At 42.1% G+C, this 14,448-nt stretch overlaps 1 protein-coding gene across 3 annotated transcripts in view; it reads left to right on the top strand.

The window, feature by feature from the left end:
* LOC130921453 (plexin-A2-like) overlaps positions 1-14,448 on the top strand; it is a 168,045-nt gene that overhangs the window by 81,311 nt on the left and 72,286 nt on the right. For all 3 annotated transcript variants that reach the window (XM_057845371.1, XM_057845372.1, XM_057845373.1), the window contains 3 exons: positions 7,488-7,588; positions 12,580-12,703; positions 13,092-13,245. In XM_057845371.1, coding sequence (XP_057701354.1) covers positions 7,488-7,588; positions 12,580-12,703; positions 13,092-13,245 — 379 coding nt within the window. The remainder of the gene's footprint in view (positions 1-7,487; positions 7,589-12,579; positions 12,704-13,091; positions 13,246-14,448) is intronic.

Genomic DNA, 14,448 nt, shown 5'->3' with positions numbered 1-14,448 from the left:
TAAAAAGTTGTGCTGTTAACATTACGAATTAACTCGAGGAAAACAATTCTGGGCCTGAGCAGACAGAGAACCCCCAAAAATAAGAATTTATTTACAATCCTCCCAGCTGGGGGAAAGATGCACAAACACGATGGGCTGCAGAAGGAATTGTTAAAGATGCAGGCTGTGTGTAGAAGGATGTGCTTCTGTTCTAATTACTTATCCATGCGGATCGACTTAAGAGCGCTTGCATCTTTTGTACGCAGCACGCACACATTCGATAGAAAACTATTACAGGCTTTCTCTGCACGGCTTGTAACACCCTTTGACTTTTCCTCGCTTGGCCCACAATCACACAGGAGTTTGTTGTTGTAGTCGTGGTCGGACATTGTATATTCCCCACAGTCGTTGAAGATAAGAACGAGCGGCAGTAATCACTTTCCGACTGCCATCAAGTGATTATTTGGTGGCTGAATGGCAATGTGAAATAGGATTAGGTTCTGCTGCAGCAGTGAAAAGCTTCATGAGTGCTTTGGAGTCAGGGAACTGTAGCAAGGGTTCTCAGTCTTTTTCAGTCAAGCAACCTCTTAAACAGAGACAACACCTATTTTTTAAGAATGTGACTTTAAGAACAAAATCGAGAAAACAAGACTTAGCGTATCAAACTGCGGAAGAGCATTTAGGAGGTGTGGTGGTTTGCCGGGAGAGTGAGGCTGTGGATGCCAACAGCATTGTGTCGCGCTTGGTCTTCTAAAACAAATCGAGGCAGTGCTTCCCTCAGTGTGATAGACTGGAAGAGACAAGGCATCACTTATTGATGAGCGTCGGTCGTTCAAGGAGAGATGCAACCTTCCTTGGAGGAGACGGTCACACAGCGTCAACCACCATGCACAGCAAGAAGAAAGAGGCTACGCAACTTGCTTCCACTTTGCAAGCAAATTTAGTCAACCTTAGACTTTGTTTTTGTTGCTTATTTTGTATACTTTGAGAATGCAACCTGCCTTGAAATATTTATATCAAACCCTAACCCAGGCGCAAAATCCACTCAGAAACTTGGCCCTACCACTGGTGTTAAATCCTATCGTAGACTTTAATCAGTAACTTGAAACCCTAACCCTGGTATGAAACCCTAATTTCAATACCTGGTTTGCCTATGCCGTCTTCCCCTTCAGACTCCCCTACTGCTCGCTTACAGATTCCATTGGGAGAACGCTTCACTACTTGATTCCCCCCCACATTTTCCTGCAGAGATGAGAGCTTTCATGGATCCCTGCGAGCCAAACAATGCAGACGGGGAATGAGGAGGGAAGCACGAGCAGATTTGGCTGAGCTCAGCCGACCCTCGCGGAATAACAATGAGCTCGCCGCCTCCCGCTGAAAGTTCGCGCGATGATGAAAAGGGAGCGAAAGATGTTCTGCGGGCCCGCGTCATCGTCTGCGAAAAAACATCATCCAGAGACGATTCTTGATACCCTCACAGTGGTTCAGCTTATCGCCGCGTGCCTCCAGTTTGATCACGTCAGAAGAAAAAAAAGAAGTACACAATAACCTCGCTGGGTGTCAGTCTGCGTTCTATAAAATGACGGCTGACTCTTTAAATCTCACAGCAGGCAAAGCACCACAGGGGTTTTCCCGGGGCAATCTCTCCGAGAAATGCTTGGCAAAATGTGAAGTCTGGGTTGGTGAAATGGCATCCATCTGTCCTCTTCTGTCCAACGCATCAAATACAAAGGAAGGAAATGCACCATTCAGTGTATCAACTTCTTCTTTAAGCTTCATAGTTAGTTGACAGAGGATTTCTTTATTCATGTACGCGGGGTCTGGTGGTGGTGCTATTGGACATATAAGTCTTGGTAAGACAGAATATGTGTTTGACATTAGAAGCAGGTGAGAAGTCAGTAGTAAGGGGTATATTCCGGTTGTAACTATTCAATATAGACTATAATAAAAATATTTAGTGTGGGCCTCCATTAAGGTTAGGGTTGGTCCTTAAAGAGCATACGACAGGAGAAAAAAAGTCTTAAATAGCATTATTATGTGAATTAGAATCATATTTTGAGACGATTCGACTATATACAACAATTTAGCAAAGCACAGATGACGAGAAATTAGTCTTTTAATCTGCCGGTTAGCCACGCCTACCTTTATAGGGCTCTAGCGTCCCCAACAGGTAGATGACGTCAGCGGGAGACTGGGCTCATCGGTTTTACTATTCAGCCCACTGAGGGGGAATTATTCAGAACGAGGAAAACGCGACGAAGAGAGCCGCAAAATGTCATTGTTTCAGTCTCTCTACTCCAATATTTTTACAGGATATTCTTTTTATCCAAGTATTTTTCCACAATAGCTAAATAAATGGCTTGAGAAGGACCAGTCACCCCGTCGTGGGGGAAGTATTCACAACGAGGAAAACGCGACGAAGAGAGCTGCAAAATGTCATTGTTTCTGTCTCTTTACTTCAATATTTTTACAGGATATTCTTTTTATCCAAGTATTTTCCCCAATTGCTAAATAGGTAATGGCATAGTCATGACAAATAACAGTCTTGTGCTAAATGGAATATGAAATAATAAAAATGCACTTATTCAGGACGACATGGCAAAATTACTCCCTAATGGTCAAAACTGTCGACTTCACCTTTACTGTCGCACCTCCCGAACGATATTTTATGACACCTAAATCGGACATATGTCATTTCCCTTCCCCGGCTTCGGAGAATGTAAACAAACCAAAAGGCGTGACAGCTAGCCGACATGCTAACCCGAACCGAGTGATGTTTCAAAGTCTTCGAAGCGGAAAATCACACATAACTAGCCCGGATTATTTGACATGACGACTGGGATGTCAATTGTCTTCGCGGACCGGCAAACCGCCCGGCGGAGAGCAATTTATAGCTCGTTCCCCGGAGGAGGGCAGCTGCAGTTGTTGTGCAGCAAACGTGCAGCTAATGTGCATGAAGAGAGCTTTTACTTGCCCATCAATCTCAATGATCAAACGTAAGTAGTCCTTTACTTAAAGTTTGTAGTGTTTACTTTGTAATCGCTGTATTCGTATTGACATAATACAAAACAACTCACTTCCTCTTAAGTCCAATGGTCAGCAATAGGGCTTGTTTTGGCCAATATCCACAGTGAATGGGAACCTTTTGAAACTCCAAAAAGGCGCATACGCCTCTCCCTCATAAAGCAAGATTTTTCTGCAGCCGTTTGGCTGGCGTGATGCGAAAAATAAACGTATTAATCCGCAAAATCAGCTGAATCCTTAGTCCTCATACACAACAGTACGGCTGTATAGTGAAGAGGACACCTTCAACCGTACACGTCACAGCGCCCTCCTCCTCAATGCAAGACCAAAGCCGGAAGTCATTCATTTTAATGGCGCGGGATTAAAAAAACTAAATAAATATAGCAATCGCTTCCACACACATCCAAGCGGTCCATATCATTCAGGAGCATAAAATGTCGCGTATTATGAAATAAACATGCTTTTTCGTGTCACATGCACTTTAAGGCAAGGGAACCAAAGTCCGGTCCTCAAGACCCCTATTCAGGTTATTTTTCATGTCTCCCTCCTCCAACACACCTGAATCAAATATTCAGGATCGGTATCAGGGTCCTGCAGAGCTTGCTGATGAGCTGATCATTTGATTCAGGTGTGTTAAGTAGGGGAGACATGGGGAAAAAAAGCTGGATAGAGGCTCTCGAGGACCGGACTTGGGCACCAACCCCCTAAGGGTTCACTGTATCATATTCTTTTATTTGGGTGAAATGTAATATAGTACCAATAAATTGAAGCAGGAACAAGAAGTCTGTGTTTCGCGATGCCAGTCATCAAATGCGGAGCATCAGTACTTCTTGTAAAAGGATCCAGTGAGGTTGAAAGAACGGCACTCTCAGCACCATCAGTGTTATTACAGGAACATAAGACAATTTTAGACTCTGAAAGTGAGGTTTAATTTGGCCCTCAAATTTACCCATTTCGGAAAAAGGATCCCAGCCAGGATGGCTCTTTCTGGGCGAGCAGTGTAAAAACTGACCAGGTGATGGCTAGCATCTCGAAATACTAAGTCCACTAAGTCAGGACACTCGTGGTACGACTGTACATGCAGTGAAGAACTGATCTCGGCTCGTCATAAAATCTCTTCATCTTTGTCTCTGCAACACATTTATAACTCACTGCCTGCGCATGTGAAGGAATTGATACATAAATCAGAGCTTTATGCTGCTCATGTGGACTCAAAGTGGACTACCTCACACTGCAGCCACTTTCCTTGCATCAATGTGAGTAAACAAGTACACAGAGCTCTCGGTTGGATGCGGCGAAGGGCAAGCATTACAGAATAGTGTTCTCCTGCATGCAAAGCTACCCAGGCACGCGATTCTTTTATTTTACTTTCTTATTGTTCCCCGGCCAGACAGATGATGCAAGCAATTTCCTGATGTAAGCAATCACAAATGAAGAGTACATTAGTGTCTCCGGTGCGCTAATAGCATAAGTGGGCGCTCTCTAAGGTCCGTGTTGGCAAAATGGATTAGTTCTCGCACATCTCCCACAACCACACACACCACATAACTTTCCCCACAATCCATTTGGTTCATTCCATTAACAAAATGAGTTTGCCTCATGGGAGGAGTTTAGAGATTTAAAATCCCAATCTGATGCAGTTGGAATAATACAGGATTTGTTGTGGTTTGGATCGTGAAAAAAGGACATGTGTGACTAAATGGGTTCAATTGTATAAGACAGGGGTTCTCGTCATTTAATTTGTTGGATGCCGCTGACACAATAGTCCTACCCATTTTAACAAAAAAAGATGTAATGTTATGAGGAACCACTTGTTCTGGCCAATGGGATACCATCTGTAGGTATGTACTTTTTTACCTGAGACAACATAATTTACTGAAAATGCATTTTGTGAAAAAGATAAAGATTATCAAGAATCTCAGACTCCAGTTTGACAACCAATTGTAAAAAAACACCCATGGAGGTCTGATGAGAATCGATTTATTCTCACGAGGTGAAAGAAAACATCCTAGAGTATAAACGTCAGACAAGGTTACGTTTTTATTTGCAGAAATATCCGAAGAAAAATACAGGCTCAACATCAGGATGCGGCAATACCTACAGTATCTACCTCTGTCTGTGGGTGCGCCTGCTGTTTTTGCTTTATTATATATATATATATATATATATATATATATATATATATTTTTTTCATTTCCTCTCCGACAATTCAGAGACCAAACACAAAAAGCTGTTGGAGAGTCTCCAGCAGAACACAGATGAATGACGCTCAAATGAATGTGCTCCAGTATAAAAGTCCAGCCATGAAAGCGTTGTCTGTGGTCTGTTACATTGTGGTTACAATTCCAATGCTCCAGGTGGGTTGAAATGAGCTTTCGGAAATAAAAACAATTCTTTTTTGTACTCCTCACTTAATGACAGCTGTCATTAACCAAAGAAATCTTTCATTTTACGGCATTTCATTGGCAAGGTCGTGTCGAGTCAAGAATGAGCTCCCTTGCCTGGGGTTAGGAAATTGTAGCTTTGGTTTAAGTTAGTGTGCGGGCTGCTTTTTGTTGGCTACCATGGTTACAGTGCACAATAAATGTCAGCCTTGGCTTGCCGTCGTACATGTGAACCATACAAGTCTTTAGCAGTCTCCTTTGTCCTTAACCATCATCTTATCCTCTCTATTTTGGGTTTATTGTTGCACGTCAAATGAATAACCATAAAGGTTCCACTTTTGTATATGGATCATTAACTTTTTAATGGCTTGCATACTAATAGTTGGGTGTCGGGAATACCTGCTCTAGACAAGCAATTAAATGTTTTCCTATTTACTTTTGAAAGTGCGTCTCTGACTGAGGTATTTTACACATAATTTACATATATATTGTCCCCTGCACCGTGGCATAATCGGCAGGGTGTGTAGTAGATCAAACATATTCACAATGTCATGCAAGTAGACCTGCGTCCATAATTAAGAAGGTTTAATTGTCCTGAAGGGTGCTGACTTTTATTCCAAATTCTAGCCTCAAGTCTAGTTTATTCCATTTTCCCCCCCAATTTTTCTGAAATATACAGATATTCAGATGCCACAAAATGTTGCCATACCCATTGCAAATAGGATGTAAGATGCCACAAGATGTTGCCATACCCATTGCAAATAAAATGTTATAATATAACTGATGGGATAGTTCTTGACTAAGCTAACATCTTTGTATGTCGTGGAGGAGCAGGGTTGATTATAAGAGCATCATGCATGTACGGAGTTCATTTTTTTCCAAAATTAAAAAATCCAATAACCAGACAATTGGAATCGAGTCCCAGGGCCTCGGACCCAAGTGAACTCGTCTCAAATTTTATGACTCGCAACTTGACTCGAATTTGCAGAAAAAAAACACGGACTCGAACTTGACTCGGTTGAGCTGGAAGGGTCCGAGCCAAGCCAAGTCATGTCATGTCAAGACTCGACTTGACTCGTTAGACAATGACTCGAGACTTGACAAGCTGACTCGAAAAACTTGGATCGTAGATTGGTTCCTACCTGCCAGTGATCTGCTTGGTCGCATAGGCCGCTCGTGCCATGCCCTCACAGAACATCATGGCAATCAATTGAGTGCAGACTGAGACAGCAGACGCATCATGGCAAGTTTCGCAGTGCCATTTTCCAAGGTGATTAATTTTGCCCACAAAAACATCCATTCTGATGGAAAACACTGAAAGGCACCATGCCAGACTTGCAACGCCAATATTTGCGACAATGAAGGCACAGCTTCAGATTGGAGGTTTTTTTTTTGTTGTTGTTTGTTTTTTTGTTTTTTTTACATTGACAGTCCGGTTTCCCTTACAGATAAACCTGAGTGTTTTGTAGGGGTGCTGGGAACAATGGTGAAGGCCTTGACCAATCTGACTCCATTCAACAACCTCTTGACTTGACACGACTCGTCTTCACAACCTTGTAACTCGGCTCGACTCGGCAAGACCTCGAGATTCTCCTCGACATAACCTTATGACTCGACTCGACTTGCCCACAACAGATAAGTCTCTGGACTTGTGACTTGGGTCATAGTGACTCATGCAATTGTCTGCCAAAAACAAATTTTCTAGGGTAAAATAAAGTTGAAATGATACAGTGCTTTTTATGATACAAATTCAAAACAAAACAAGGAAATAAAGAAAATAATAATAATAACATTGGGAATACTTATGAGCAAACAGCAAAAAGGTCAGACATATACTGTCAACAAAATAATACACAGATTGTTTTGCTGATACTGACTTAGCAGAGTGGCTATTTTGAGAGCACTTTGAATAGATAAATAGAAAATAGTAACAAAGAATAGTTTCATCATAAAATAATAATCAATTGATTTGCTGCTCATCATCTGACTTTAATCTTTGCCAGTAAACAACAAACAAATCCATAACCGCGTTGAACCCTCTGAAACAGCTGAGAACGCAGAGAGGAAACATGGCGTTTTACATTATCTTTCTGATTTTAGGTGGCCCAGGTCCCCGTGGAGGCCTGCGAGCAATATGGTACGTGTGCAGAATGCCTGAGCTCTGGGGACCCTCACTGCGGTTGGTGCGTCCTGTACAACACGTGAGTCTGCATAAACACAAACAACCACGAGCACTTGCATGAGCAGACATCCCCACGCACACCGTGTCTAAAGGATTAAGGGCGCTACATTGCTATTTAACAAACAGATAGTGGAACGTTACAAATAAGGGGAAGCATGTGTTTTATGTAGTTTGAGGCAAGACAATTCTTTTTTTGGCAGCAGCCAAAGAGAGGAATAGCGAGATTTGTTTCTCATTGCTCGGCCACCAATTGACCCGAACTAACTCTGCGCCCTCTGACCATAACTGAAGCACCCAACCAATCCTGGACCTAAACATGAGACTTTGGACAGAGAACAAGTCCTTGTCTTGACAAAAAATATTGGATATAGACTTAGACATAGACTAGAGTTGAAGTTCTGGTACTAGAGCTTGGACCTATTCCACGCCCTTGACCTGAGCACTTATCCTTGCACTCAAGTTATATCTTAAACCTAATCTTGGCCAAAGATGTTAAATTTACACCTTATTCCATAATGCTAGCTCTGGCCCTTGGCTCACCATATCAGATCTAGTATTTACAACAAGTCCTTGTCTTATGTAAGAAAAATGAATTATTGATAACCTACCCTAAGAGCTATTAGTTCTCTATGTTTGGTGGATTGTCATAAGATATGTATATTTTCATTGTAAAATGGGGCGCTTTCTTCAACAAAGGTTAGATAAAACTGGTCAGGCCCTTGTCGTAGACCACAGAGCCACAACCCAAGGCCTCAGAACTACAGTGGAGCAAATAAGTATTTACTCAACCACCAATTGTGCAAGTTCTCCTACTTGAAAAGATTAGAGAGGCCTGTAATTGTCAACATGGGTAAACCTCAACCATGAGGGACAGAATGTGAAAAAAAAAAAAAAAACAGAAAATCACATTGTTTGATTTTTAAATAATTTATGTCCAAATTAGAGTGGAAAATAAGTATTCGGTCACCTACAAACAAGCAAGATTTCTGGCTGTCAAAGAGGTCTAACTTCTTCTATCGAGGTCTAACGAGGCTCCACTCGTTACCTGTATTAATGGTTCCTGTTTTAGCTCATTATCGGTATAAAAGACACCTGTCCACAAACTCAATCAATCACACTCCAAACTCCACTATGGCCAAGACCAAAGAGCTGTCGAAGGACACCAGAGACAAAATTGTAGACCTGCACCAGGCTGGGAAGACTGAATCTGCAATAGGTAAAACGCTTGGTGTAAAGAAATCAACTGTGGGAGCAATTATTAGAAAATGGAAAACATACAAGACCACTGATAATCTCCCTCGATCTGGGGCTCCATGCAAGATCTCACCCTGTGGCGTCAAAATGATAACAAGAACGGTGAGCAAAAATCCCAGAACCACACGGGGGGGACCTAGTGAATGACCAACAGAGAGCTGGGACCACAGTAACAAAGGCTACTATCAGTACACACAATGCGCCGCCAGGGACTCAAATCCTGCACTGCCAGACGTGTCCCCCTGCTGAAGCCAGTACACGTCCAGGCCCGTCTGCGGTTTGCTAGAGAGCATTTGGATGATCCAGAAGAGGACTGGGAGAATGTGTTATGGTCAGATGAAACCAAAACAGAACTTTCTGGTAGAAACACAGGTTCTCATGTTTGGAGGAGAAAGAATACTGAATTGCATGTGAAGAACACCATACCCACTGTGAAGCATGGGGGTGGAAACATCATGCTTTGGGGCTGTTTTTCTGCAAAGGGATCAGGATGACTGATCTGTGTAAAGGAAAGAATGAATGGGGCAATGTATCGAGAGATTTTGAGTGAAAATCTCCTTCCATCAGCAAGGGCATTGAAGATGAGACGTGGCAGGGTCTTTCAGCATGACAATGATCCCAAACAAACAGCCAGGTCAACAAAGGAGTGGCTTCGTAAGAAGCATTTCAAGGTCCTGGAGTGGCCTAGCCAGTCTCCAGATCTCAACCCCATACAAAATCTGTGGAGGGAGTTGAAAGTCCGTGTTGCCCAACGACAGCCCCAAAACCTCACTGATCTAGAGGAGATCTGCATGGAGGGATGGGCCAAACTACCAGCAACAGTATGTGAAAAGCTTGTGAAGAGTTACAGAATACGTTTGGCCTCCGTTATTGCCAACAAAGTGTACATAACAAAGTATTGAGATGAACTTTTGGTATTGACCAAATATTTATTTTCCACCATGATTTGCAAATAAATTCTTTAAAAACTCAATGTGATTTTCTGTTGTTTTTTTTTTTTTTCCACATTGTCTCTCATGGTTGAGGTTTGCCCATGTTGACAATTACAGGCCGCGCTAATATTTTCAAGTGGAAGAACTTGCACAATTAGTGGTTGACTAAATACTTATTTGCCCCACAGTAGTTCTAGTTATGGGCTACCTCTAGCCCTTAAACCAGACGTTGGCCAGGATCTAGACAGAGTGCTTAGAAACAGTCAAAGTTCTGTTCCTGGACCCTAGGAGACCATTATAGTGTCTCATGACAAGGACAAGCTATCTAGACCAACTGTAGGTCTTGTCCCAGCTCTTAGACCTCATCCTGGTCTAGACCTTAGTGCTATTCCTAGATATGAACCTCAGACCCTAACATATTTAGCTGTTTGGGACAACTAGTGTTGATGTAGTGGCCTGGAGGTGGGCGATTGGGGATTAGCTGGGCCATCATAGCGGGACCTTAGCATACCCGCGGGAACATTTTGAATCCGACAGAGCCAGCTTATCGCTCTCATCTTAATTATGTGACCCCCTAGGTTAGCTTGCATAATACCTCGATATGGAGCATGGGGGATTGAAGAGATTAAACGCCAGTGTTTTGCAAGACGGCCCGCAATGTTTGAAGCTGACCTGAGCCAGGGGGATTTAGCACCGTTTTGTGGTGACGTGTGCGTTTCTATGAGCCCTATCTTGATGAGGATCGGCATCATTTAAATTGCAGCTTTCAGTGTTGTACATCACTGCTGACCTTAGAGGAGGAAAATAATGTTTTGTTTTAATCTAAATTAACTCGTTTTTTTCCCCGTTGCCTTCTGCCATGTCTAATTATATGAATTAATGCTGTCCACTTATCACTAAATTGCTTAGCCGCCGTTCCCTCAAGTGAGTCGCGATCCATCACTCGGCAGAACAAGGCCACTTTAACTTTCTGTCAATGAAATCCACTCTTTAGCATTTCTTTGGCAAGTCTCATATAGCCACTTTTACATAAAATGCTAGTGGTTTTGACAACATATGCTGGAATACAGGTTCATGTGCGTCATTTTCTTTATGCTTTCCATTTTTTCCAGACATTTTTTTAGACTATTTTCATATACAAGTGACAAACAATATCTGTTTGCAGACAAATGTCCATAAGTAATTCTCCACATTAAAAAATAGGAACATAGAAGTAAACAATAATGAATAAAAATAACAAATATTCAATATTACATCACTTTTAGTTGGCTGGTCGCCGCCCCCCCCCCCCCCCATTTTAAATATTGTAAAGGAGTAATGGCACATAACTCTAACAAACTGCGATTATATTGCTTATCAAATGTAAATGGGTTGTAGTTCAGATTGACAGCTGTTGTTTTCTAATAGGTTTGTGTTTGGGCAGATGTGTGTACCAATCGTTTGATTTTCAAACACAAGCTCGCATCAATGTGGTCTCTACAATCTGCGTGTTTATGTTTGCACTCACATTGGCAGATGCCGAATAACCATTGAATTTTTATCCACGATTGGATGCAGTCGTATTCCGATCTTAGCATATCTACATTACAAGCCTTTACCCCATTTCCCATTTCTATAATTACTGTGCCAACTAGGCCAACTGAGCGGAAAAATTGGCATTGCGTTGCCTAGGTAATGTATTTCGGCACAGGTTAGCACAAATTACATTCAAGCACAAGTGGTGTTGCACTCTAGTAAGGGTTTAGGTTCCAAGAGAATCAGGGCGCTCCAAAGCGATCCTGACTTTAAAACCAGCCTTAGTCCCAGCCCAACTCCTTAGTCCATGTTCTCATTCCAGACCTTGCCCGCAAACCGTATACCAAGCTCTTGCCTTACAACTGACCAGAGAATAATAAAAGGTTTTGGTCTTGGACCCACATCTCTTTGGTCATAAAGCAAAGTGCAAGCGAATTGAGAGACTGCATCCCAGAGTCCTACTTAGAAATTAAAGCACAACGATTAATGGTAACATTTAGGGGAAGTTTACAGTCACGGGTATAAAAATACTTTTTGTGGAGAATTTTCATAGAGGCTGGAGTCTTAGACTCTGTCTTTAAATGAATGGACACCTGCTGAGGGGGCTTCTTGGCGATGATAATGGAACAAATTGCTCCCATCAGACAAATCTTGATGAGTAAAACGGCAACATGAAAAGAGTATTTTGTCGGCGGCACTTCAGCTGATGAGCGGTCACAGGGTGATGCCGTCTACTCCTCCCTGCCTCCCCTGAGGAGCCCGCCCGCCACAGAGCTATCGCCGCCCTTCCATTCCAGTCCTCGTATCGCAGTGTAATTACAGCAGAATAGTCTGAGCTTCTTGAGCACCCTTGGCACCACCTGAAAGCTTGTAAACTCGCACCTGCCCTGGGCTTTGCATGTTATGAACGTGACTGTGTACAACCACAACACATTACTCAGTGTGCTGATACAATTGAGCAGTGGAGCTCAGAGATGCTTGGTTTATTTCCAAAATGCTGTTATTTTATAATCTAACCAGTCTCTTCTGTATGAAGCTACTTTCATGATTTTGGCTCATAATAAAGCCCTTTTCTACAAATCTTGAAGTGGTTTAACAGAAAAAAAAAAGTAAAAATTGATTAATTGTCCATTTGGCTTTTATTGATCTTTGGCCTCAGGGCACAACTGTGCTGAAACACAAAGGGGTCTTTCCCCAAATGCTTTGCTGAAATTTGGAAGTATAAAATTGTCCTAAACATCTTTCAAAGATGAAACATTAAACCAGTATTAAAGTAGTATCAAATCATCTGCATTAATTTGTTGTACAGATGCTCAAGGAGAGATCGCTGCCCGAGGGCAGACGAGGCCTACCGCTTCAACAACGACATTGACCGCTGCGTGAAGGTCATCGCTCACCCAGATAGCATTGCGGTATCAGCCCACAGTGTCCCAGTAAGTGTTCCCTTGTTCAATTACTGTATGCTGTCCCTTGAGTAGTCTTTCGAGCTGTTTAGCAGAAATTATTTTTGGATTTGAACACACAAGTTGCATGTCAGCTATATGCAGAGGCTCACTTAGTTTTCAGACTAACTGACTTGAAAAGTTTAAAGCAATAGCGCAAACGCAAGCAAATCTTGACATCTCGCTTGCACAGATTACCTTCATCATATACAGTACATTTTATAGTATGAACTCAGATAAAATACACTAGGGATGCCCTTAATCCGTCGGCCAATTTCACATCAGCAACACCAGGTCTATTGCTTACCATTCAGTCCAGTTTCTGACATGTGGCAAGACAAGCTAACTGACTAATCCTGCGTGGTCGCATTTTTCCTAGCTACTGCTGGAGGTGAACAACGTCCCAGACCTTTCGGTGGGAATCACCTGTACCTTTGGCCAGCAAGCTGAGGTGGAAGGCCACGTCAATGGCAACAGGGTCATGTGTCTGTCCCCAGCTGGGAAGGAAGTTCCACTGATACCAGAAGGGCAAGGTGCGCTTAAATTAAGTGTTTGCTAATTTAAGAATAAGCAGGAATTGAGGAGGTGCCAATGAAAGTTGAAAGGTTGTCTCAAATGCACAGGAATGGTCTTGAAAGGACTTCAACATACCTAATTTGACATCTGATTACCCATAATATAACTATAAAAATGTTCAACATAGCAATCAAATTCCAGTGACTGGCCATTAAGTACTTTCAGTGCCGTATGTTTCATTTGCTTAACCCCTGTCTCCCCATTTGTCAGAGTGTGTCATTGGATGACTAGAGTGACTGATTGCACACCCCTGTGTCTGTACTACCAACCCCCCATCCCCCTGCCAAAACTCCCATTTTGTGCTAGTCTTTTGTATTTTGATGTAATGTTTTATTTTGCTTCTTTTGTGCTGAGGATTTTATTTCTCTTAAACAATCCATACTGTGGTGCAGGAGCATAGGGTAGCAATTAATTTTTTCCCGTCTCTTCCACCTGCTTAATTTCCCATCTCCACCTAAGGAACCGGAGCCCCTACTGATGGCACATCATGGCAGGCTCCTCATCTTGTCTAACCTTGTATGTGTCATTTTCCATCATTGTTCCTTGGGTGGGTTTTCACTGAAAATGACATTTTGTTGCATTGTACTTGTGCAATGACAACTTTTTGTTTTGATTTTAATTCTGCTCAATTAAAAAAAAAAGATAAGTTGTCAGATGTATTTTGGTAAATCATATGACAACATATTTTTAGGCTAACTCTTGATGAGTGGGAAGGCACTCAGAAGAACAAAATTATTGCAAATTTTACCCAAATATGTCTCTTTTAACTCATTCACTACCAGTCTTCCCAATCGAGATGGATTAGACGTCTATCACCGTCAATTAGTTAAGGCAGTACTGCTTTACAAGAATAGTGCAATAATGTAAAACTTGATGTGATTCACTTTTATTCAGTGGTGTTGACGTGTTTTTCAAGAAGCTTAACCAACAACTGTGTGTGTTTGTGTGGGGGTAATTACAAATAAGCGCAAACTTTAATGGACTGTAAAAATGTTCACTGCAGTTCTCTTGGGAGTGTCCATTTGCGACTATAGAGTCAATAAACTGAAGTTTAAGTCTCGCTGAATCCACAGTTCCGAGTTGGAACGCGATACCTGACCATGATATTAATACTAGAGACGTGAACAAAAGACAGCCATGATTTGTTTGTTTAATATGCA

Source organism: Corythoichthys intestinalis, chromosome 9 (genome assembly GCF_030265065.1).
Source record: "Corythoichthys intestinalis isolate RoL2023-P3 chromosome 9, ASM3026506v1, whole genome shotgun sequence".
Taxonomy (NCBI): domain Eukaryota; kingdom Metazoa; phylum Chordata; class Actinopteri; order Syngnathiformes; family Syngnathidae; genus Corythoichthys; species Corythoichthys intestinalis.
This window is presented reverse-complemented; position numbering and strand designations above follow the sequence as displayed.